The sequence below is a fragment of the Salvelinus namaycush genome, chromosome 1 (genome assembly GCF_016432855.1).
Source record: "Salvelinus namaycush isolate Seneca chromosome 1, SaNama_1.0, whole genome shotgun sequence".
Taxonomy (NCBI): domain Eukaryota; kingdom Metazoa; phylum Chordata; class Actinopteri; order Salmoniformes; family Salmonidae; genus Salvelinus; species Salvelinus namaycush.
The window spans coordinates 64,468,919-64,491,872 of NC_052307.1; the positions used below are offsets into that span (position 1 = coordinate 64,468,919).

Here is a 22,954-nt window from a genome sequence, read left to right on the forward strand (position 1 = left end):
GTGTCAGATAATAAAGTGGTCTGAGTCAGCAGGAGGCAGAGTAAAGGGTGTCTAGCTATCTGCTCTTGATGGGAATCACTCTAGGTCCCTATGATGGGAAGGGGAGTGGGGATATCATTGGCAGCACACTGCAGTCTTGTGCTTATCATCTACTCAACTTGTGGAAGGTGTTATTTTCCCCTCCAGCATTTCAATACTGTAAATATCTAACACACACTCAAAGAATGCATTCAAAATGTGTTTGCGGTAGCCAATTGTTTCAATTGCATGTTTTTACTATTGCTGCAGCAGTTTTAGATGGGAAGGGAAAAGTGAATATATAGCAAATATTTAGCTGAAAATAACCATTGGGTCTCTGTAGTATCTTGTGGGTGTCCTTCACAAGTGAAGATATTCTTAGTCCCAAAAACAGTGCTTGAGGAAGTAACATCTTTATCCAAGGAAGGATGAAATGGATAACACGCTCACGCCTACATGTTAAAGTGTAGGTGATAGGCTGTAGCCAATGCACATAGGCTGTCATGTCCAGACCAATGCTGACATAAGGGAGGCCCCTGAAAATGTAGCTAAACTTTAATGACTTTTAATTGTGTGTGCTAAACGCCAGTCATGTTTGGCAAATATAATATAGGATCATTAATAGCTATTGGCTTGATTCTGACATACTTCAGGCACTGTTCCTTCAGATAGGAGAGAAGTGCTTGTTGCACACTGCAACATCACCTACCTTGCAATCTAATTGGATGCAGTCAACATTTTGTAACTATTTTACCATAAACTTAATTGTTTAAAATATGGAAGTTATTTTTTTTATTTTATGAAGCATGTCTTACTGTGTTCTGGCCATAGGGATGTTACGGGGTTTCGTTTAACACGTCCTCATGCCATTGAAACCTGTTTCGCATGTTCTCAACTTTCTTTCCTTGTCCAGCAGCCAAAGTCACAATCCTAGTCATATTAACAAACCATGCTTGTTGTGTCTTTAGATCTTACCTCTTTCTAAATTCATATTTTCATTTCTGTCATGTGAAACCGCTAGCATTTGCACTTTGAGAACGGTGTTTTCCCTCGAATTGCATTTTGGAAAATTTGCGCCAATAGCCTACTGCCATGTGTGACTTGCGCTTATAATGAATGTGAAGAAATAAACTATTAGCGTATCAACATTTTTAATCTATACATTCTGACCTGTTGCATCAGCCTAATTTCTTTTAAACGTTTTTTTGATGTATAATGGTTGTATTAAATTGGGCTCTATCGCGTCCCAGAGTACGTTTTGGAATACTTATTTATTGCACAGGACAAGCTGACCAATAGAATAGGTGAACTTTTCTACCCATGGTGGATAGTAGATTGACATAGGCTAGTGATTTTGCTGTTCTTAATTCATTCTTGTTGGCTGACGAACAGTAAATGTGGACAGTTCTTCTAACATCTTCAATATGCGCCTCGGAATTTGATAAGAGGGACGCGCGCAGCAGCATGCCTATTGTGTGTCTTCACTAGGTAGCGTACTTTGGAGTTGCAATGCCTGAGAGAAGGACCCGATCACGTGACGTTCATTGGTTAATAAGAATTTAGATATCTGAGCGAGCCATGTGAGTGAGAGGTGCTTCGGAGCACGGTGATTAGCAGCCGGAAGAAGGGAATTTATAATCATTATATTCAGCCCAAAGGCACAACGGTCACTTTTGCAGCTAGGGTTAGGGGCATGACGGCCACACAAGGGGGCATCGACGGCCTGATTGTCAGCAAACTTGATGATGGAGTTGGTGTCGTGTAAAGCGAACGTATGAATTAGGCTTTTATATTTTTTTGCTTCCCCCCCCCAGTACATCAAATTAAAATGCTCTGGGGATTTAAAATGTATTTAAAAAAATAAATAATATCCCACGAAATTTAGAGGGAAACAAAAAATATTCTCTGAAGTTTGACAAATGGCCATTTTTCTGTGTTGGCGGAGTTTCTCTGCAGTAATGTGTTTCTGAGAGCAGGGGGAGGGAAGATGAGGCTGGGGATTGGATCACATCAGTGTAGAGATGCCTGGAACCCCTGCTAGGAGCTGGAAATGATGAGAATGGTGTTTGTGTCAGATAATAAAGTGGTCTGAGTCAGCAGGAGGCAGAGTAAAGGGTGTCTAGCTAGCTGCTCTTGATGGGAATCACTCTAGGTCCCTATGATGGGAAGGGGAGTGGGGATATCATTGGCAGCACACTGCAGTCTTGTGCTTATCATCTACTCAACTTGTGGAAGGTGTTTCCCCCCCCCCCCCCCCCCAGCATTTCAACACTGTAAATATCTAACACACACTCAAAGAATGCATTCAAAATGTGTTTGCGGTAGCCAATTGTTTCAATTGATTGTTTTTACCATTGCTGCAGCAGTTTTAGATGGGAAGGGAAAAGTGAATATAGCCAATATTAAGCTGAAAATAACCATTGGGCCTCTATAGTTTTGTACTATCTTATTGGCGCAAGTGTCCTTCAAAAGTGCAACTGTTCTTAGTTCCAAAAATAGTGCTTGAGGAAGTAACATCTTTGTCCAAGGAAGGATGAAATGGAAAACACACACACAGTAAGTCTAAATCAATGGTGAGAATGAGAGAAATACACACAGCCTGCTGTTGTATTATTCATAACATACTTGTGAATCTAGGGAAGGCTAAAGCTTTCATAATGAGGGATTATGTGTCATGGTCTCGGGTTAAAAATAATTCCTTAGACGTTTTGAGGTAGTGCTGTTCTGAAGTTTTGTCACTGCACCCCATGCCGATCAGGAATGAGATGTTTTGACATTTTAATTGGCCATTTAAAGCCTGTTTTCACCTCGGTTCCTGCAGGTCAGTATGGAAACCCTCTGAACAAGTACATCCGCCACTATGAGGGCCTGTCCTACGACACCGAGGCCCTGCACAGCAACCACCAGAGAGCCAAGAGGGCCGTCTCCCACGAGGACAAGGTCCTGCAGCTTGACTTCCACGCACATGGAAGGTACGTCACACTCTTTAGTCTACTGTACATTAAAAGTTCATAAGAGATCTAGCGTTAGCCTGGTTGCCAAATCTGTAGTGCTTTAGCCAACTCATCAGATTTTTTTGTTGTCATGCCATTAATTGACCAATTATTGAATGACATGACAATGTCAGTCAGAGGAGTTGGATAGAATAGGAACAGATCTGGCTTCTGCTTTCCAGGTAAGTTGAGCGTCACTCCCAACTCAACAAACGTGTCGATGCTCGTAGTAAATAACTGACCTGTGACGTGTTTTCCTGCATGAGCAAAAGCTTTTTTCAAGGGAGGAATCGCCCAAGGAAGTCTGTGGGGTTTTGGATTACAGGAATATCTTAACATCCTGACCGCTGGAATCTTGTGAGAAAACATTGTATTTCCCACACTGGCTGGGACATTGAGAGCAGTGTGGTAGTCTGGCTTGGCATTGTACACCAGCGTGGTGCAGGGATAGCCTACTGGAAGACAGAGGGTGTTCTCTGGTAACCAGGCCTAAAGTGTTATATCAGCCTACAGCAAGCTACTACTTCTCACAGGCCCCCACCTATTCCTACCAAACGTTTAGTATTCTGTCCTAGGCTGACTCTGTGCCTGTCTGTATGTGGGATGAGTTGATGGTTATTGGGTTATTAAATCCAGACGATTGTAGTCTCCAGCTATCTCTGTCCTTGACTGATATGATCACCAAGGAGTTTTTCCAAATCACATCTCGGCAAAACACAAACCTAGAGGTTAATATGAAGAGATAGAAAAGATGTGCATACAGCTAAGAGAAGAGCTGCTGTCTGGTTTTTGGTTAATCCAAAATGCTTTGTTTGGGGAATGGGGGAAACACTTACATAATCTGCTGTTTCTATTTCAGATGGTAGATAGGTGGTAACATGGACTGCCAGTCCCAAAATCAGTAAGACTGTCTCTTAACTAAGATGACCTTCACCCTCCCAACAGGGCAAAATCCTCTCTGTCCTCCTCTGACAGTACACAAACCGTCAGTACAGGACTGTGTATTTATTCTGCCAGTTCTGTCCTCCTCCTCTCCTCTTTGTCACGGGAGCGGAGTCCTGACCTTTGTGTGGATTCACTCCCAGTGAAGGGAAGGGGGTATCGTCCTCTTGTGTAACAGACACCAGCAGCACCTCAGGCGGAGGCAGGCAGAGCAGACTGTAGAGTAGAGGTTCTTTTGGGAGCTGCAATACAGCTAGACCTATCTGTTAAAGAGTTGTTTACAGAAACTATCTCTGCTATAGTGTTACCTACCTTCTAATCCCAAAGCTACTGGGCAGAGGACTCTTGTCACTTAGGCTACCATGTTTCTTTAGAAGATATGGTTTTTGTGCATGTACAAAATCATGTGCATGTCACTTTCCTGTCAAATGATAATATTCATGTCAGTTTTAACCCATCCCCCGGCTTAAATCACGTCAGTCCTATTTTGTTCAAGTAGACTCTAGTTTCTCTTTCATAATGGCACCATTTTATGTTTTGGAAACATTTACTTTGGGTGATCACTAGAGGTCGACCGATTTTAATCGACATGGCCGATTTAATGAGGGCCGATTTTCAAGTTTTCATAACAGTCGGTAATCGGCATTTTTGGATGCCGATTACATTGCATTCCACGAGGAAACTGTGTGGCAGGCTGAACACCTGTTACGTGAGTGCAGCAAGGAGCAATGCTAAGTTGCTAGCTAGCATTAAACTTATCTTATAAAAACAATCAATCTTAACATATTCACTAGTTAACTACACATGGTTGATATTAGTAGGTTAACTAGCTTGCCCTGCGTTGCATACAGCCTACTTCGCCAAACGGGTGATGATTTAACAAAAGCACAATCGTTTTACGAATGTACCTAACCATAAACATCAATGCCTTTCTTAAAATCAATACACGGAAGTATATATTTTTAAACCTGCATATTTAGTTAAAAGAAATTCATGTTAGCAGGCAATATTAACAAGGCAATTTGTGTCACTTCTGTTCATTGCACGCAGAGTCAGTGTATATGCAACAGTTTGGGCCGCCTGGCTCGTTGCGAACTGTTTGAAGACCGTAATTAATTTGCCAGAATTTTACATAATTATGACATAACATTTGAAGGTTGTGCAGTGTAACAGCAATATTTAGACTTAGGGTTGCCACCCATTCCATCAAATATGGAACGGTTCCGTATTTCACTGAAAGAATAAACCTTTTTGTTTTCTAAATGAGTTTCCGGATTTGACCATATTAATGACCAAAGGCTTGTATTTCTGTGTTTATTATAATTAAGTCTATGATTTGATGTAGCAGTCTGACTGAGTGGTGGTAGGCAGCAGCAGGCACGTAAGCATTCATTCAAACTTTACTGCGTTTGCCAGCAGCTCTTAGCAATCCTTGAAGCCCAGCGCTGTTTATCAACTCCTGAGATTAGGCTGGCAATACTAAAGTGCCTATTAGAACATCCAATAGTCAAAGGTATATGAAATACAAATGGTATAGAGAGAAATAGTCGACGCATCATAATAACTACAACCTAAAACTTCTTAACTGGGAATATTGAAGAACTGGGAATATTGAAACACCAGCTTTCATATGTTCTGAGCAAGGAACTTAAACGTTAGCTTTTTTACATGGCACATATTGCACTTTTACTTTTCTCCAACACTGTTTTTGCAAATATTTAAACCAAATTGAGCATGTTTCATTATAAATTTGAGATTAAATATATTTTATTTATGAATTATATTAAGTTAAAATCAGTGTTCATTCAGTATTGTTGTAATTGTCATTATTACAAATATATTTATATTTAATCGGTCGACCTCTAGTGATAACACAGCTTAGAGTTTCTGCTATCTGTATTTCCAGCTAGCAGGTTTGTGGTCTCCCAGGGATGGTGAGAACAGGCTGCAGCGGTCACTTCCTGGTTCAGTCTGTTTCAGAGGACCGTTTCATTCACTGCTTGTTCTGGAGATAGCCCTGCAGGTGTTCACATTGTCTCCCAGTAGCTACACCAGATGGGTGGAATGGGCTAGTATGTCAGTTAGCAGTCACAAAACACTGCCTCTCTGTGTAGAGCAGAGTTCATAATTACCCAGTGCCTCTGGACATGAAGGGGAACATGCAGCTTTTCTGGAGCCGGCTCGTCTTGTACACCTCCCACCCTTCGCTGTGCCTCGGACGAGCTTATCACCAACCAACACTTTCAACCTGGGACACATGCACACTCTACTTGCAAATGTACATCCATATACGTGTACACACACACAATGAAACACAGTTTCTCATTGTGTGTGATCCCAGTGTGGTTGTGTCACTGTCCCAGCTATTAGAAAAGGTGTTTCACCCTCTGTCTCATTCTCTCTCTCTCTCTCCTTCTCCGTGGCCTGCTGTGTGTGTGTGTGAAAGGGTGTTGTGAGACCTAAAAATAATCTATCCCAGGAGCCCTCCTTTCTTCACCACTGTCTTCTGAAGGTTTTGTGTGGGGGACTGATCAGAATACCCCCTACTGTACTGCTTACACTCTGCGTCAAAACATTATTAGCCCTATGGAAACAGCAGGAGCTGCTTGTGTGGGAGGCAGTCACAGCTAACGTTAACTTCATGTGAACGTTTTCCTCAGCCATGTCTTTTCTGCAAGCCCTTTGCTCTCTGCTGGAATGTCTTCACCAGTTTTCTGTCTCATCCTGGAGTGTAGTGTGATACATCAAGGGGTTTAACAGGCCAGGTGAGTGTCTGTTGTGAAGAAAAACGATTGAGAGGATGGTGTAAAACAGTACACGTCTTTATTCATTCACCCTTTTTGGGCAGCATCTAACTTTTCCCTGAATTACCGGCATTCCAATAATGGTAGTGGAATGATTGAATGTTTGGATTGGATAGTTCTGAGGTATTTTCAGATCTCCGTTCCAGCCGTTGAGCACCGCCCTTATGACTGAGAACATGTGACGAGAGAGTAACGTCTGAGCTAGGGCGACACCAAGGGCGGCATTCAGCCTCCGTACCCCACCCCCAATGTTTTTCTATCTAGCACGAGCTGGAGGGAGTTTCTACCAAATGTACTTAAATTGACTTATACCAGTCTGTTTCTTTTCACATCCAGTGTGAACGAGTGCAGACTTGTGGTAGAAGGGTTAAGAATCAGACTGCCCAGCTGATATTGACTTCTGTAAGCGAAGACTGAACTGTTTACTGTTTCCTCCTCCCTGTGTGACCTGTGTATTGTGTTGAGCATGCAGTCTTACTCCGCCTCCGTCACAGCCAAGGCAGGGGTGTCTGATTATGAGGCTCTTCACAGAAAAGCCGTTTTGTATGCCCACACTCACATCACTACCACTCCCCTCCTCCCACTGCAACACTAAGAGCAGCTAGATCAAGGTACCCGATAGGGCAATTACTGAGGCTTTGTACAGTGTAGGATCACATGCCAGGGTACAGTACAGTATACACCAAGGGTTCAGTGCCAGGGGAGAGACTAAGGGAATTAGTGGGTACCGGCTTCTCTCTTAGAAGAGATTTCACCTCACTAGGACACATGGGATCAAATAAAGGTTCCTAGCTAACTGAAGCAAAAAAACGCTACAGTAGAGCAGTCCTTTTAGTAAGGGGACAGGACAGCATGGTTCAGAGAGAGGCCTACACCTTTACGTCACCTCCCAAACAGTACACCCCAGTGGTCTGGTTCAGAGGGGAACCCCCTACATGAATTATTCCAGGGTGCCCGTTTGTTTGTGAGAGTAAGCGTGTGTTCAGCGTGATTGTCCTGCTCATCTATCTACCAACCCAAGACTGGGGTTAACATGTTAAGCTACATGCCACAGGTCAACTAACATGAACCCTGCCACTGTAATCTCAGCATACCACCCTGCATACCACTGCTGGCTTGCTTCTGAAGCTAAGCAGGGTTGGTCCTGGTCAGTCCCTGGATGGGAGACCAGATGCTGCTGGAAGTGGTGTTGGAGGGCCAGTAGGAGGCACTCTTTCCTCTGGTCTAAAATATCCCAATGCCCCAGGGCAGTGATTCGGGACACTGCCCTGTGTCGGGTGCTGTCTTTCGGATGGGATGTTAAACGGGTGTCCTGACTCTCTGAGGTCATTAAAGATCCCATGGGACTTATTGTAAGAGTAGGGGTGTTAACCCCGGTGTCCTAGCTAAATTCCCAATCTGGCCCTCAAACCATCATGGTCACCTAATAATCCCCAGTTTATAATTGGCTCATTCATCCTCCTCTCCCCTGTAAATATTCCCCAGATCGTTGCTGTAAATGAGAATGTGTTCTCAGTCAACTTACCTGGTAAAATAACTGATCAATACATTTAAAAAACAATCTCTCTAAGGTGAGTTTGGCCTTCCAGTGAACTGCCTGCCATGACTGGATTGGCCAGAAGTATGGACGATTCTGCTGCTGCGTATATAGCCTGTAGTGTTTTGTAGGTGTGGGTTCTCATTTATGTGTTTGTCTTCGGGCCTATACCTGTCTGTGTGATAATGCATTATCTCATGCCTGGTTAGTTTGGAGTCTTTCCTTCATCCAGTTCCCCAGTCTGTCTCGGGGGTTTGGAGGACAGGAGATAAGGGAGTGTGAAAGTTAGTCCCACTGACTGGCGGTCTGATTGTGGGCTTGAGGCTGTGCTGAATACAGAGAGGCCAGCTGTATGACTGTCAGACGCTCAGTCAGGCACTGAATCATTTATCAGTCAGCTGCTACCCTTAGTCTAACTGCACCTCTATTGGTTATAAAAACCTCCTCTACCACTGTGAAACACAGCCCTGTTTAATCATGGACGCCGGTGTGTGTACGTGTACTGTTTGTGTGTGTACTGTTTGTGTGTTTTTCATAGCCTTGGCTGTTGAAAAACCAGTTTCTCTGCCCTTGGAAGAATGTTTCATGGAGCACTAATGATGTCAGAGCAACCTAGACAGAGAGTGGCAGAGATGGAACGCAGCGCTACGCCGGCCCCAGCCACAGCTACCCACAATGCTCTATGGCTCCCATGAGCCCTCTGCGAGGTCAGACTGTTGAGGAGAGCTTGGTGCTTGATCAAGAACAAGCATTTATCTCTCTCAGGTGGACCTTCAGTGCACAGATAGTGGTACTTAGTACTGGTCCTCTCAGCCCACACCGTCTCCCAGCGCCTTGTTACTTCAGAACTAATCAGGAAGTTGTTCAGATCTTTCCTGAGAACCAGCAGCAGGAAGGAAGATCTGTTCTGTATTCAGTCGTTTTCTTTCTTTATTTTCTAGATGTTTAGTTTCTAGGTCGAAACCCCCTGTGACCATTTAGTCAGTGAAGTTCTGTGTTGGTATGATAACAATTTGATGGGAAGACTCAAAGTGGCTCTTAAACATTAACACAGTCAAACACTTAAAATGAGTCTGTTTAGGGTTTAACGTTAACGCTTGACAAGTAAAAACACACATCACAATATCAAACAATTACTCAGCAGAATTGGATCAGTGTCTTCCGGATGCGATGTTTTGCACACTGTTCTCTCAATTTCTGCAGAGCTCATCGGAGGGGATTGTATTGCGTTGGCACTCCCACAAATGGCGGACACGCAATTGATGAACGGGTGCGTTAATAAACCAATCCTGCATACAATCTGACACCGTGGGAGAGCTGGGATTGCCCTCTTCATCATTGGCCATGTAATTCTGACGACATAAAAAAATATTATAGTAAGACTATTCTAACAAACTCACATATTGTCAGTAGAAACCTGAATATTTTAGCCTTTCAAGGTTATGGATAAACATGCCTTAATTAGTTACCTTGCTTTGGAGTAGCCTACCTTAGCCATTTGTTCGCTGATTCATTGAATGAGGGAATTATTTTATAAAGACAAAGTATTTAATTGTAATGTTGCAATATGTTATAGGCTACTGAAGGCGTCCGCATGCTTCCCGTTCGGAACAGTTCATGCATATATTATGACGTTTGTTAGTTTTGGTCTTCGGCAAGGTTTTTTCTGGCTGTTCATGCACACACAAACATCTTGATGCAAGCCGAAGTCTACGCCCCTTCGTCTGTGATTGGTCAACAGTATTGATTCTTCAATTTAAGTGTTTGTTGTCACTTAGACAACTCGTTTTCATGCACATTTTTCACTTGAGAAATACTGCACCAAACATCTTAGATGTAAAATTGCAAGACTAAGATCTCCTTGGCAAAAGCATAAAAATGGATCTTTGATTAAGTCTGATTATTTTGTGGAAGTGTATACTGCCTACGGCGTCTCACGCTGGACAAACAGTATTATTGACGCTTTTTCCCCCCTAGTTTTTCAAGTGAAGGTCTTTTAAGGTTGTATGCAGGACACGTGTTTGGTTCGCCTAGCTGCCAGCCAAACTGAGGCAGGCAGAAGCCTTAAGGGTGGTCAACTATCCTCCAGGAGAGTCTTAAAGGGGCAGTGTTGTATTTTGAGAAAGAAGACAATAGGCAGAGTGTATCCTTGCCTAATATATTTTTGTCTGATTCTATATGGTAATGATAATGTATTTTTTGTAAATTGGTTCCTTGCATCATATAATGATGTAAAAATTGTGTTACAGACCATATTTTATTTTTCTCTTAAACTTTCGGACAAGTAAAAAAATTGTCCTACTTGTCCAAAGGACACGTGGCTTAAAAAGTTAATGTTAAGCCCTGCTGTTTGTAAATGTAAGCAATATTATTTTTAAGTGGATAAATCACAAATATTTTTATTCTTTAATCAACAAAATTGCAAGCCTATACTTTTGAGAGTTTGAAAAAGCACAAATTTGGCAAGCCTTTGTAAATAAGCGCTTTCATTATCCGGTGTTGCTCTACATGCAAAAAGTTTCTGAACTTAGATGACATTCATCTGTTGTTGACAGTTGTTACTGATGTTTCTACAAGACAGGCTTTGTAGTGCTTCTTGACTACCTGTAAAACTAGCTCTGCTAAACATTGAGGGGAAATGGTTTCACATAACGGTGCAGAAAACTCCCGTATGTTTCACCAAGAGGGTTAAGACCAGCTTTCACAACTCAGATCCTCACTTTCACTGGGGTGGAGAGATTATTATCATGGGTCAATTGAATGTCTCTCTCTCTCTCGCTTTGTCCCCCCTGTCTTCTACATATCTACACTATGCCCTCTACACACTCTATCATGGTCTCTCCTTCCTTCCCTCCCTCCCTCTCTCTCACCCATCCCTGGGAGGCTGCAGGGTGCAGACAGCCATGGTCCCTGTGAGACCTCTGACAGTCTCCTGAAATCCTGGAGGATTGTCACTGCTACATTGGATTAGAGTTTCAGCAGTCTGAGAGCCTCCCTCTTATGGAGTTGCAGTCTGAGGTTATCCCAGTTGGCAGCAGCTGAGGGCAGGCAGGCTGGCCGTGTGTTGGATTGGGTCTCTGGTACCCAGCGGCCCAGCACTTATCCCTGGTTTGATCACACACTCCTAGGGTTTATGGGTGTCTGATCCCACCTAGCTCTGCTCCATCGATGACACCAAGTTCAAACGGATAAACCTGAACAGTGTAATTGCATCTGCTCTTTATCAGTGTAGTTTGTCTAAAGGCCAGTGATCCATGAGACCTGGGAGTCATGGGAACGATGGTGTGGAGGGAGACCGTGGTGGTGTTGGAGCTCATGCTACTATCCTGCACTATGTAGAGATGTACACTTATTTTATTTTTTTTAATAACATTTCACCCCAGGTTTTATCACTGTGTGAACTGAGTCATCAACATTGCACTGACAACTATCATAGTAGTTTCAATTCTTACTGCTGTTCAGGTAAGGCTTCCCTGTAAAACCCTCTTCAGTAATACTAAAGATATTTTCTCCAGCTTGCCGTGTTCATCCTTGTGAAAGAACCGTGGTTGATGCCTGGCAAAAAGGTCTGTCTAGTCATGAGGAAATGGCTCAAATGATGAGGCCATATTGATTTGTTATAGTGCCCATTAATAATCAGCTGGCTGCCGCATACGTCAGCGCAAGCACAGGAGCTGTAGTCACAGCCCTGGGACTCTAGCCAAACACCTTCCAGTCGTCATGAGACGGTTCGGCCCCTTTGCTGTAGCGGCTGTCTACTGTATCAACATCCCCTTCATGAGGCAGAGGGAGCTGAAATACGGCATCCCAGTGACCAATGGGAACTGGTTAGGAGAGTCCGTCACCGCTGCTAAGTCAGGCATCATCCAGGTGGTGGAGTCCACGATTGGCATGGCTGTGCCCCCTGTGGTAATGAAAACACCTGGGGAAGAAAGCCCTTCATGAAGCGGTTCCCAGTCCTAAACGCTTCAGTACAGGTGGGACTGGTGGGTCTGTGCTTGGTGTTTGCCACTCCTCTGTGCTGTGCCCTGTTCCCACATATGAGTTCTATGGCAGTGAGCAGCCTGGAGCCAGATCTTCAGGAGAAGATACGACAGAGCAGTCCGTACACGTCTCCTGTCTTCTTCAACAAAGGCCTTTAGGACCACACAATAACATGCACACCACAGACCAGCACCCTCTGCTGGCTGGACCCCTCTACTGCAGCTCAGTGGGAGCAACTGAAAGGCAAAGAGAATATTATACAGTATTTGTTCTAGGCTTTTGGATTTGATTAGGGAGAGGTGACGGTGAGGGGTGCGTTTCAGTACTACCATTAAAGTTTTTCTCATTGTAGATGAAGGAAAGAAGACAAGGGGAGGAAGCTACTTTGAAGTAGTGAGACACAGCCAAGGCGATAGTAGTGTGACAGACGGTTATCTTACACTGCTATGACAAACGGACAATGGTTTGATTTGGGTTAGTTTTTAGTGTGTTTATCGTCCATGGGGTTTTGGGATGTGGGTGTTTAATTACTGACTGCTTTGAATGTTACTGAATGACAAATCTTCTCAAATCACCCCAAACTAGATACATTTCACCCCTCGTATTTGACCACAGAGATTTATTTTTCTCCCAAAAGTGTGTTTATTTCCCTTGTGTTTGAGTTCATACACTTTGAGCTGTGTGCACTGAAACCATTCAATAGTTTAATTTAATCTGCTAGATAGATATCCACAGTTGGCTCAACTGTAGTCTGTAGTACAGGCAGTAAAATAAAACAGTTGGTTTATGAGCACAATATAGACTGACCTGCTATTAAATCCCTTTTTTGGGTCTACCAGTACCAGGGTTATTGATATATTATTTGTTTTATTTACCCCTTTTTCTCCAATTGGTAGTTAGTTTTGTCTCATCGCTGCAACTCCCGTACGAACTCGGGACAAGCGAAGGTCGAGAGCCGTGCGTCCTCCGAAACACAACCCAGCCAAGCCGCACTGCTTCTTGACACAAAGCCTGCTTAACCCGGAAGCCAGCTGCACCAATGTGTCAGAGGAAACACTGTACACCTGGCGTCAGTATCAGCGTGCATTGCGCCCGGCCAGCCACAGGAGTCGCTAGTGTGCGATGGGACTAGAACATGCCCCATGTGTCAGAGGAATGGGTCTCCCGGTCGCCATGGGTCTCCCATGGGTCTCCCATGGGTCTCCCGGTCGCAGGCCAACTGCGACAGAGCCTGGACTCGAACCAGGATCTCTAGTGGCACAGCTAGCACTGCAATACAGTGCCTTAGACCACTGCGCCACTCGGGAGGCCCAGGGTTTTGTTTTTCATTGCAAAACGTTTTTGCTACAGTGTGCCCTAATCAACATTACCCACTTGACTAGCACAGCTTCCCGCTCTCTCCACTGCCATTGGAAGCGTACTTACACACACACACACACACACTGTCCCACCAGATAACCTTATCAACTAATTTCATCTTAGTGCACAGGGTAACCCTGTGCGTTTTTTGTAATCTTTTTGTGTTACCAAGAAAACCTTTTTAGATTTAATGACACTGCATGGGCACTCATAACTGATTTCAGTAAGCACATTCCTAGTAGCATTGATGACGATGATATGCCAGAAAGCTTATCCTGTGTAGGACAGGATCTAGGCCTAATGTTTCAGCCCCATATCAAGACCTTGTGGCTTAGAGCGTTGGGCCAGTAACCGAAAGGTTGCTGTTTCAAATCCCCGGGCCGAATAGGTGAAAACACACAACCCTAATCTCCTTTAAATCGTTCTGGATGAAAGCATCTGGGTGTGCCAGAGGGAATAACAAGCAGTAAATCTAACCTCCGATTATCTCTGGAGGGCTGCTGGGTGAATACACAGGTGCTCTCCTTCTCTCTCTCTCACGCTCTGTAGATCTCTCTTTCTCTCTCTCTCTCTCCCTCCCTCTCTCTCTCATTTCTCTCTCATTTCTCTCTCCCTCTCTCAGCCCTTCCCACCCTGACTCTCTCTACACAAACTCTCACATAAAATCCTGTATAGTGTGCTAAGTCTCTGAGTAGCTCAGGAAGAATTACCTCTCCTATCCAGGGTCCCCTCACATATTTTACCTGGTCTGCTGTAACAGACAGGGCAGGTTGGAGAGGCCCACCACAGGGTTGACTGACTGACTGAAACCAGGGGCAGGTGGGAGAAGATGTATATGGTGGATGCTAAGGGATTCCGTTGGCTTCAACTGAGTCAGTCATAGCAGAAACTAGGCAGACAATGAGAAGCTAGTTTTGAGGCATTTCAGTCCACATGTAGCCTAATCATCACACAATTAGATGACAGGCTCAGGCTAGATGTTGAGGCTGACCCCACCGGGCTGTCAAGTGTTCCTGCCTGATCTCCAATCATTGTGACATGGTGGACGGCCCGCCACTTCAGCTTTAAAGGAGAACTGCCAGCCAGGGAGATTGCGTAGGACAGACGGGCACACACAGCGGGAAGTAGGGTGACAGTTTGGTCAGTGTTCGTAACAGGAATAACAAGGTGTGTGTTGCGTCAGTGGCTGTGTCCCCAAATGTCAGTGCTCATGTCAGACTCAAGGAGGGGGTGTGTGATGAACAGATAATGGAGGATTAGTGAGGCTGCATTGCAGGGGGATTATGGGAAGGTGACGGGTCTGTAAACACATCATGGCCAATGAAATCAAACACTTCTGCATTTGGAAGGAAATTATCCTGTACCTTGCTTTGTCAACTGTTTTGAGTACAGTGTGGATTACAAATAGGTTGTAGTGAATCAAAGATACACAGAAATGTGTGTTCCTCTCTGTAGATATATAGACAGCCACTTCAGTGATGTAATCAGTAAGTGACTCATTTTGTGTGGGCTGGAGTGCAGCGGCCCATGTGAGAGTCATGTCTGGCAAATGGAATGTCTCTAGGATTGTTGGGAAGGAGCCTATAGTGAACAGAACAACTCAAGTCTTCTGGGACGTGACTGGGTCATATGCAGCTCATGTGGTGCTAGGTCGCCCCTTCAGAATTTGAGAGCGTGCTTGGAGAGCAGGCGCATGAGGAGGGAATGCAACAAACACACTGTACGCTCATACAGCCTTTACTTATACCATGCTTGAGAGGCAGGCGTTATTATTATCCCTATGGGAATCCTTCAGTGTAGTGATTAGCCTGTTCAGTGAAGTGAGTTTGGTGTCCACTCTTATCACAGGGTGGGGCCTGCAGTATAGAGGTCTGGGTGGGACTGATTTCTTCATCCCGCCCGCACCCGCAGCTTTTCATACCTGTACCCACCCCCTCCCGCTGGTTTTCTGTCCGACTCCCACCCAACCACAGTCCTGCAATGTTATTTTAGGTGTAGGCTATTTGGCGCAGATCGCTTGCCCGCCATGGTCCCAGCAATTTTGCGCCCTATAGGCAATATCAAAATGCCCAAAAATAACCTACGAAATAAGTAACATTTCCAGAGATTCTCACATTCTCCATTATGTTAGGCTATCAGTATTACTGGGCTATATCAGCCAATAGGCTAGACTTAGTTTGAAGAGAGCAGAGTTGGAGAGAGAGCAGACACTTGCACATTCTATTGAGCTACGTTTACCCTTGTGCTTTGCTGGGGGGGAAATGACATCCATTGTGGTATGGGTCAGATTGACCCGCACCGTTTAAACACACTCAAGACAAAGAATCAAGTAAAAACAGCCCAACTTTATTTTGTCTTGTCAGACCTTTCAGAAAGAAGAAATACAATAACATTTCATTTCAAAAACTCTATATTTAAAAACCAGTTGTTAAACATTTCCTTTCTCACAAACAAGCAGAGGTCTGCTGCTCTCGCACTGAGAAGGAGAAGCTTGGGAAGTCTCCTTTTCACCCAAACATAACTATAAAAGTGCAACCAGAACCAGTCAAAACAAAAATACTGTACTTTTTCAAATTTAACTAGGCAAGTCAGTTAGGAACAAATTCTTATTTGCAATGAGAGCCTAACCCGGATGACGCTGGGCCAATTGTGCACCGCCCTATGGGACTCCCAATACCGGCCGGTCTGTAGTGACACCTCTAGCACTGAGATGCAGTGCCTTAGACTGCTGCGCCACTCAAAGACACTTGTTTATTTTGGACCTGTGCAAATATCTGTATAGATGAAAGCCTCTGGGTCAAAATGACCCACAACATCATGTTTGTATACAAAATCTATAACGACATTCCACAACACGTCAGTGTGTCCACATTTTGAAGTTAGGTTCATGACCCTAAATGAGGAAAAGTAATTTAATTTCATGGAGAAAAAGTGGAAATGGGTCAAATTGACCCGCAACATAATAGGTTTAATAGCCTACCTTTTAGGAGCGGACAATTTTCAGACCGAGACCAATATGGGTGATCAATATTTATTTTGAGGCAGTGTAGTAAACTATAGCTTAATTCAATTTCAGAAGTTCATTTCCTTGGAAAGAGAAGTGCCCCGTGCCTCTCCGCCCATGGATAGGCTACAGCCTACTCTAATTGAGACCACACGCGCACCTGATCGCACACATATGGCTACTGAACTTAAAGCAGCAAGAATGATGATAGCTGACACTTGCACTTTCTCTTGAGCTACGTTTTGCATAGAAGATGTAGCCTACCTTTTTTATAGGAGCGTGACGATTTGCCGGCAGAGACAAATAAATGGGTAATCAATATTTATTGAAAACGGAAAGGTGCAACGCTCACTCAACATGGTTTTCTCATTGTGCCCTTTCCTTTTCAAGTCGTTTTTTTTTTATTGCTCTTCAACTCACGTTGGTTGAGCTCCCTCCACTTATTTCCATGATCAATATTTATATACAGACACTGTAGTAAACTATAGCCTAATCATATATCTTTCTTTGAAAGATAACTGCCCCATGATTCTCTGCCCATTCATAGGCAGTCTACTCTATTTCATTGAGACCAAATATTGTAGGCGCTTGATCTTGGATGCCATCTAGGAGAGGAGAGAGAGGCTATTGAACTTGGAAGTAGCGAATTCTGAGATTGTGTGTGAATAATGCAACAGAGGTGCTTTTAATACAATAGGTAGGCTAACGGATACAAAGCAGAAAGACGACCGTTTTCAAATAATCTGGGGGCGGAAAAAAAAAATTCATCCCAAAGCTCGCTCCCGCTTGCATCATGAAAAATGCAGACCCATGCCACAATGATCCCTGTCGGGAAGTGCAGCCCTCTACCGCAGTACTTTACCTACCTCTGCTCTGAATAATGTGTGGTTTGAAATGACATACTGCCTGTACTGCTGCATATTTTATTTGGTTTTAAATCAGCCATGCTCAACCTGAGGTAGTTGGCTGGCTGGGGATCAAAGCAAGGAGAGAAATATGAGGGAAATGTTTTGTTTTTTTAGATGAATCCCGCTTTTCATTGTTCATAGTGTTTAATGTTCTTCTCTATTGTAGTAGGCTATAACTAGTCTTTATTAGACACACCCACTCTGACAAGGTGGACAGTAGTCAGCAGTGGTTTGATCTGTGGAGTTGATCTGCTGTCCTCCTACTGTGTTTATACAAGCATGCCTTTAGGCTCCGTTTACTGTATACATTTTTAAAAATCATTCTCGCTTCCCTGATCAATCTGATTTTGAGGATTATGCAAGTAAATACATAGGCTAATTCCTGCCAATGGCCTAGTATTTTGCTATTGGCCGGATGTGTGCCACGTTATAACGGTCAGCCGGAAATTTAGACCAAGTAGATCCTAATTTGATTTATCAGCTTGATCTATCACCAGTAGCCTATAGCCTGAACACAGCCTTGGATAGCCATCAGACACCATGTGAGAGATGCAATGTTGATGAACTGCAGTGACCCAGATCTGTCCCATGGAGTAGGGCTCTATAATCAGACTTGACTGTCATGTGCCTGTTTCCTTTTTAGTCCCATTTTAGTTAATGTGCTGATAAGACTCCACTGGGCAAGTAGAGACATGTATCATGGTTGGAGCGAGAAGGTTTTTGTTGGGCTTTTGAAAGAATGGGGCTGTTAGCCTGTCGTGTTGAGAGAAGCACAGGTGTTTACATGGTGCAACTATATGATCAACCCTCTCAATCTCTGGAGTCTGGTACTGGAAATTGTCATAAATGTAGTTTTCTGTTTACCTGAGCAGGGAATGAACCGTCAGTTTTTAGGTCTACTTGTTTCCTCTGGAGAAGTAGGAATGTATTTTAATAATGTATAAACTCATTAGGGACTATTTGGAAGTCTCTAATACACCTAGTTTTCACTTTCTGTAAGACAGGCAGATGGTGTCAGAATTATTTTTGTGTTACTTATAGCACTATTTCCATTATATAAAGACTTGCCGGTCACATCACCTCTATACTCCTGGAGTGCTGACAAAAGCTGAGGTGTTAGAATTTACTTTGAGATGTGGTGCTAGCACCAGACATTTTTATGGAGGAGATGACGGGTCGCTTGTTTTTATTCTATATTCAAATGCCGTATCTGCTCAGATTCTTCATAATGAAACTTTATGCACTTCCTGTTACCTTCTGACTGAGATATACAGATTGTTCTCCAGAGCTCAGGATTACACAAACTCTGTCTATGAATAATACAGAGATGTATTCCATTCAGTGACGAGTAGAGGGAAGAATGGCTATATTTGAAATGGGAGCACACTGCACTCTGGGAAGCAGTAAGCCGTCTCCAGTGTTCGGGTTGCAATTAATCAGGATGTTTAAAGCATGAGCTGAGTGGCTATGGAGCTCTGAGCTCTAAATTATATGATTAACCCACAGACATTTGGGTGTTTGATGTTTCATTGAGGTACGTTTGGGACGTTGGGAGTATATTAGAGGAATTAATGCCATCTTGAATTGAGAAGATAATTTCTTGTCAAAAGTCAGATCCTTCACAGCCGCCCTACAGACTCCTGTTAATGAGTTTTTATAGAGGTTTATCATCTTGCCACGCTTGAACTCATAACATCATGAACATCAGGCTTGAAACAAATGCATCAGTAATTTGTTTTTATGTTCCCATCGCTGTTCCAGACATATTGTGGCCTGATTCCTCTTTCCCTATTCTTCTTCTCTTCTGTTGTGCTTGTGTACCCCACCATACGGTCCCCCTGCCTCGGTTTCATCTGTTCTGCATTGTATCATCCCCTCCTTCACTCACCTCTGCCTTTTTAAACAACTTTCACAAGTTCAAAATGACATTTCTACTGGTTAAGGGTGTCCCTGCAGCAAGGTCTCTCTCAATTTCATTCTCCATATCCACCACTCCCTCACTCACATTCCCTCTCTGTGCCCGATTCATGTTTTTGCCCACTGATGTGTAGTATTTCACGATAACGTCTTTGGTTAGCGTTTCTCTCAAAGGCGATGGTTAAACACAGAGACTCCATGTTTGTCCTATGTGTCTGTCATCTCAGAGAAGCGGAGCTGAAAGGGACTGGTACTGACTAAGCATCTCAGCTCGATATGGTGAGCTTCAGGAACTATTCTAACTGCTGAAACCTCTCTGGAAGCATGTTTGAAGTAACAGTCACAGCCTACACTGTTGTTGCCATTGGCAGGGATCAGAGTCTCGGCTTTGGTCTACACATGTCCTGTTGATATTTTGCTGTGTTCTGTTTGTTCCGGTCATCTGGTGAACCCTAGCTCAGAGCCTGCTGTGCGATTTAAAGATCACATTCTGTCCCCCACATCCACATAGAGACTGGGATAAACAAATCTCTACTGGAACCTGCAGCAGGATTGGAGTGGTTCAAATGATTCTGGAGTTGAGTAGTGTTTCATTTAGCCACACAGACATGTGAATACACAACACTGCCTTTTACTCAAATTCTCTGTATAATTCTCTCTCACCTCTGCTTTACAATGTCTGATCTGATATGGAATCCATGAATAGCCTAAGTGTACAAAACATTAGGAACCCCTACCTAATATTGAGTTGCACCCCCCTTTGCCCTTAGAACAGCCTCAATTCTTCGGGGCATGGACTATAAGGTGTCGAAAGCGTTCCACAGTGAGTCCATGTTACCGCAGAAACAGACTAAACCGCACGTATGCCCGCCAATCCCGTTTTTCAGTCAGCTGTTCTTCCCCAAAAAATTAACATCACATTTTTTTCTACAGATACGACTGTTATTTTCATGACAATAGTCATCCATAACCGTCGGTTATACGTTTTGTGCCAGCCCTACTCATCTGTAACTTTCATAACAGTTATTTCATTACACTCTCCAGCCCTGTTTCAGGCAGCATCTGATTGCTGTGGCTCACTGAAGCTGAGAGAAATGGAGCGCAACCCCCTTTAAATAGTCTGACGGATCATTTCACACCAACATCCCCCGGCACCTGAGTTTCAGAAAGGAAGCAGCCTAGATAGAGCTGTTGTTTTTGTTGGTGTACCAGGACTATAGTATTTACCGGCACCCATCTCCACTCACACTTCTAACAAGTCTGTCTGAGACTGGAGAAAGGAGGGGATGTTCTGTAACTCACTGACACGCGGAGAGGAGGTGTAGGAAGAGAGAACATGAAGGGAGATGTTATTAATATTGCAGCTGGTCAGGTTGCTGGTGATACGCTTGTGGAGAGAAAGGCCTTGTGTTTGGCTAACCTCCTTAAGAGGGTTTAATGAGAAAGTGGCTGCTAGAGGTCAGAGAGACAGGCTGATCTACACGTCCACAGACCGGTTAGGTGGGAGAAACAGGGAGGCTGGTTGGTGGGACTTTGATAAACTCAGAGGACCTTGATGTCCAGGATCTTCACAAAGCACAGGAAGGGGAGGGGACAATGTTTTTCCACGGCAACAGGATCCATTAGAGGCATTCTCTATCGACAGCGGGGAGGATCAGAGCAGAATTTAACCAGAGTGTATCCTGCCAGCCCAGAAGTTAAGCCAGGAGAGATAGTAACACAAACACTTGCTCACCACACACTCTCTCATCACAAGCTGCTAGGCTGGAAAGTTACATGCAGTGTGACCTGCTGTGTGCCAAACCTTCTGGGTGTCAGTGGAGGCGGAGTGACCACCTGTCCCTGACTGCCTCACGGTAGACCATCCCCCTAGCCTGCCTGGCACCCACGTACGCATGCACGTACGCCAGCCAGCGATACTGCTCAGGTGAGGAAGGAGTTGTGTAATATGTGGATCTGTTCAGTTCCTTATAACGTTCCTCCAGTGTGGTGATTTACTTCGCCTGACATTATAGGGACGTTACTGGGATCATCTTGCTCTCTCCTCCTTTCATTCCCTAACACACACTCCCTTCCCCCCTCACCATCACCACGGTCCCCCCTACTCCCCCCTCCTAGTGCAGAGATTTGCTGCATTAACTCCAGTCATATGACTATGAAGTCATGTTGCTGGAAATAGTTTTGTAATAAATTTGTGGCTTTTCAGTTTTTATTTAAAAAGGGTTGATTTTAGATTTTTTTTATTCTGTGGGGCAAGGTGCATGATAATACTCCTATGGGCATAATTACATTGTATAAGAATTTCTATTTCATAGAGACAGAAGGCATGAGGATGCATTCATTTAGTGGGATTATTAGAGTTGAATGTCCTGAGTACATCATAATTAGATTGTTTTGGTTCCAGTAACTGACTGGGATCCTGCTGTACAGTGTGTGTGATGATGATGGAGGGAGGGAGGGTAGTCTATACCCTGTGGTTCTACTGAGCAGTGGCACTGACTGACTGACACAATGGGATGCTGCCCAGTCTGAAAGCCAGACTGCGCTCAAGAAGGTGTATTACTGTGTTGATAATGTAGTCCTCGGGAAACCAGAAATGGGGTAATTTCAGTCATTCACAGTCACTGCACTTCATCACATCTCTATCAGTATCTCCCCTGCCTGCCTGTCAGATAGAAACAGATCCATTTTCCTGCTCCACAATGTAACACTGATAGTCTGTCTTTTACCAGCAGAATGCTTCAGTATAGCTGTAGATATAGCCTAGCTGTTTTCCCTGGCCCTTTATTTGAGATGTTGTAACAGTCATTGTCAGTTCATGCACAGACCTGCTACAGCATTCTGTGGCCATAGATGCAGATCCATGGCCTATGCACGGTTTTGAGGGGAACAGCCCTAACCCATGAGAGTATGTTAAATCTTTCTTGGAAGTAGAGGGTTGACTCATCTCTCACACCCTCCTGGCGCCCCACCGCTCTGCAGCCCCCACCCCTTCTCTCCCTGTATTCAGTATGCCTGTGTGCTCTGTCTGGTTGCTGAGGCTGGCAGTAAAGGCTCACTACACACACAGCTGTCCTCTTTGCCATCATTACCACTCTAAAAATACTGCTTCACAATTTAGAAAACAAATTTCCAAAAATCTGGCTAATTTGGTGCAGCCATGCTCTGGTGGCCATCCGTCTGCTTGGGTGTGTGCTGAGTAGGGAATCTGGAGACCAATACTTGGCTGTACTGTAGGGCATGTTCTACCAGTGGTGCACAGTGCTGAAGAAAAACATCCTATAGAATATAGTACCTACAGTGGTACAGGTTGCAAAGTGTCACATATAGTCGACGTTCTGCGGTCAACCCGCCTGTGCTTTCTCTCCTGAATAGATTAGAGAAGGGGCGGAAATGAAATACACCTGTCCCTGTGCCACTGCTTGTTTGATTACACTGTGGAGTGTGTCTCCGGTTGGTGTGCCAAGGTTAAGTGTTGTGTGGTAATT

General features: G+C 44.1%; 1 protein-coding gene and 1 pseudogene across 1 annotated transcript in view; both read left to right on the plus strand.

Annotated features, from left to right (window-relative positions):
* The window catches only part of LOC120047253 (disintegrin and metalloproteinase domain-containing protein 10-like), a 92,065-nt gene that overhangs the window by 19,592 nt on the left and 49,519 nt on the right, over window positions 1–22,954 (plus strand). The window contains exon 2 of the mRNA XM_038992785.1: window positions 2,840–2,990. Coding sequence (XP_038848713.1) covers window positions 2,840–2,990 — 151 coding nt within the window. The remainder of the gene's footprint in view (window positions 1–2,839; window positions 2,991–22,954) is intronic.
* LOC120057212 lies at window positions 8,977–12,436 on the plus strand (annotated as a pseudogene).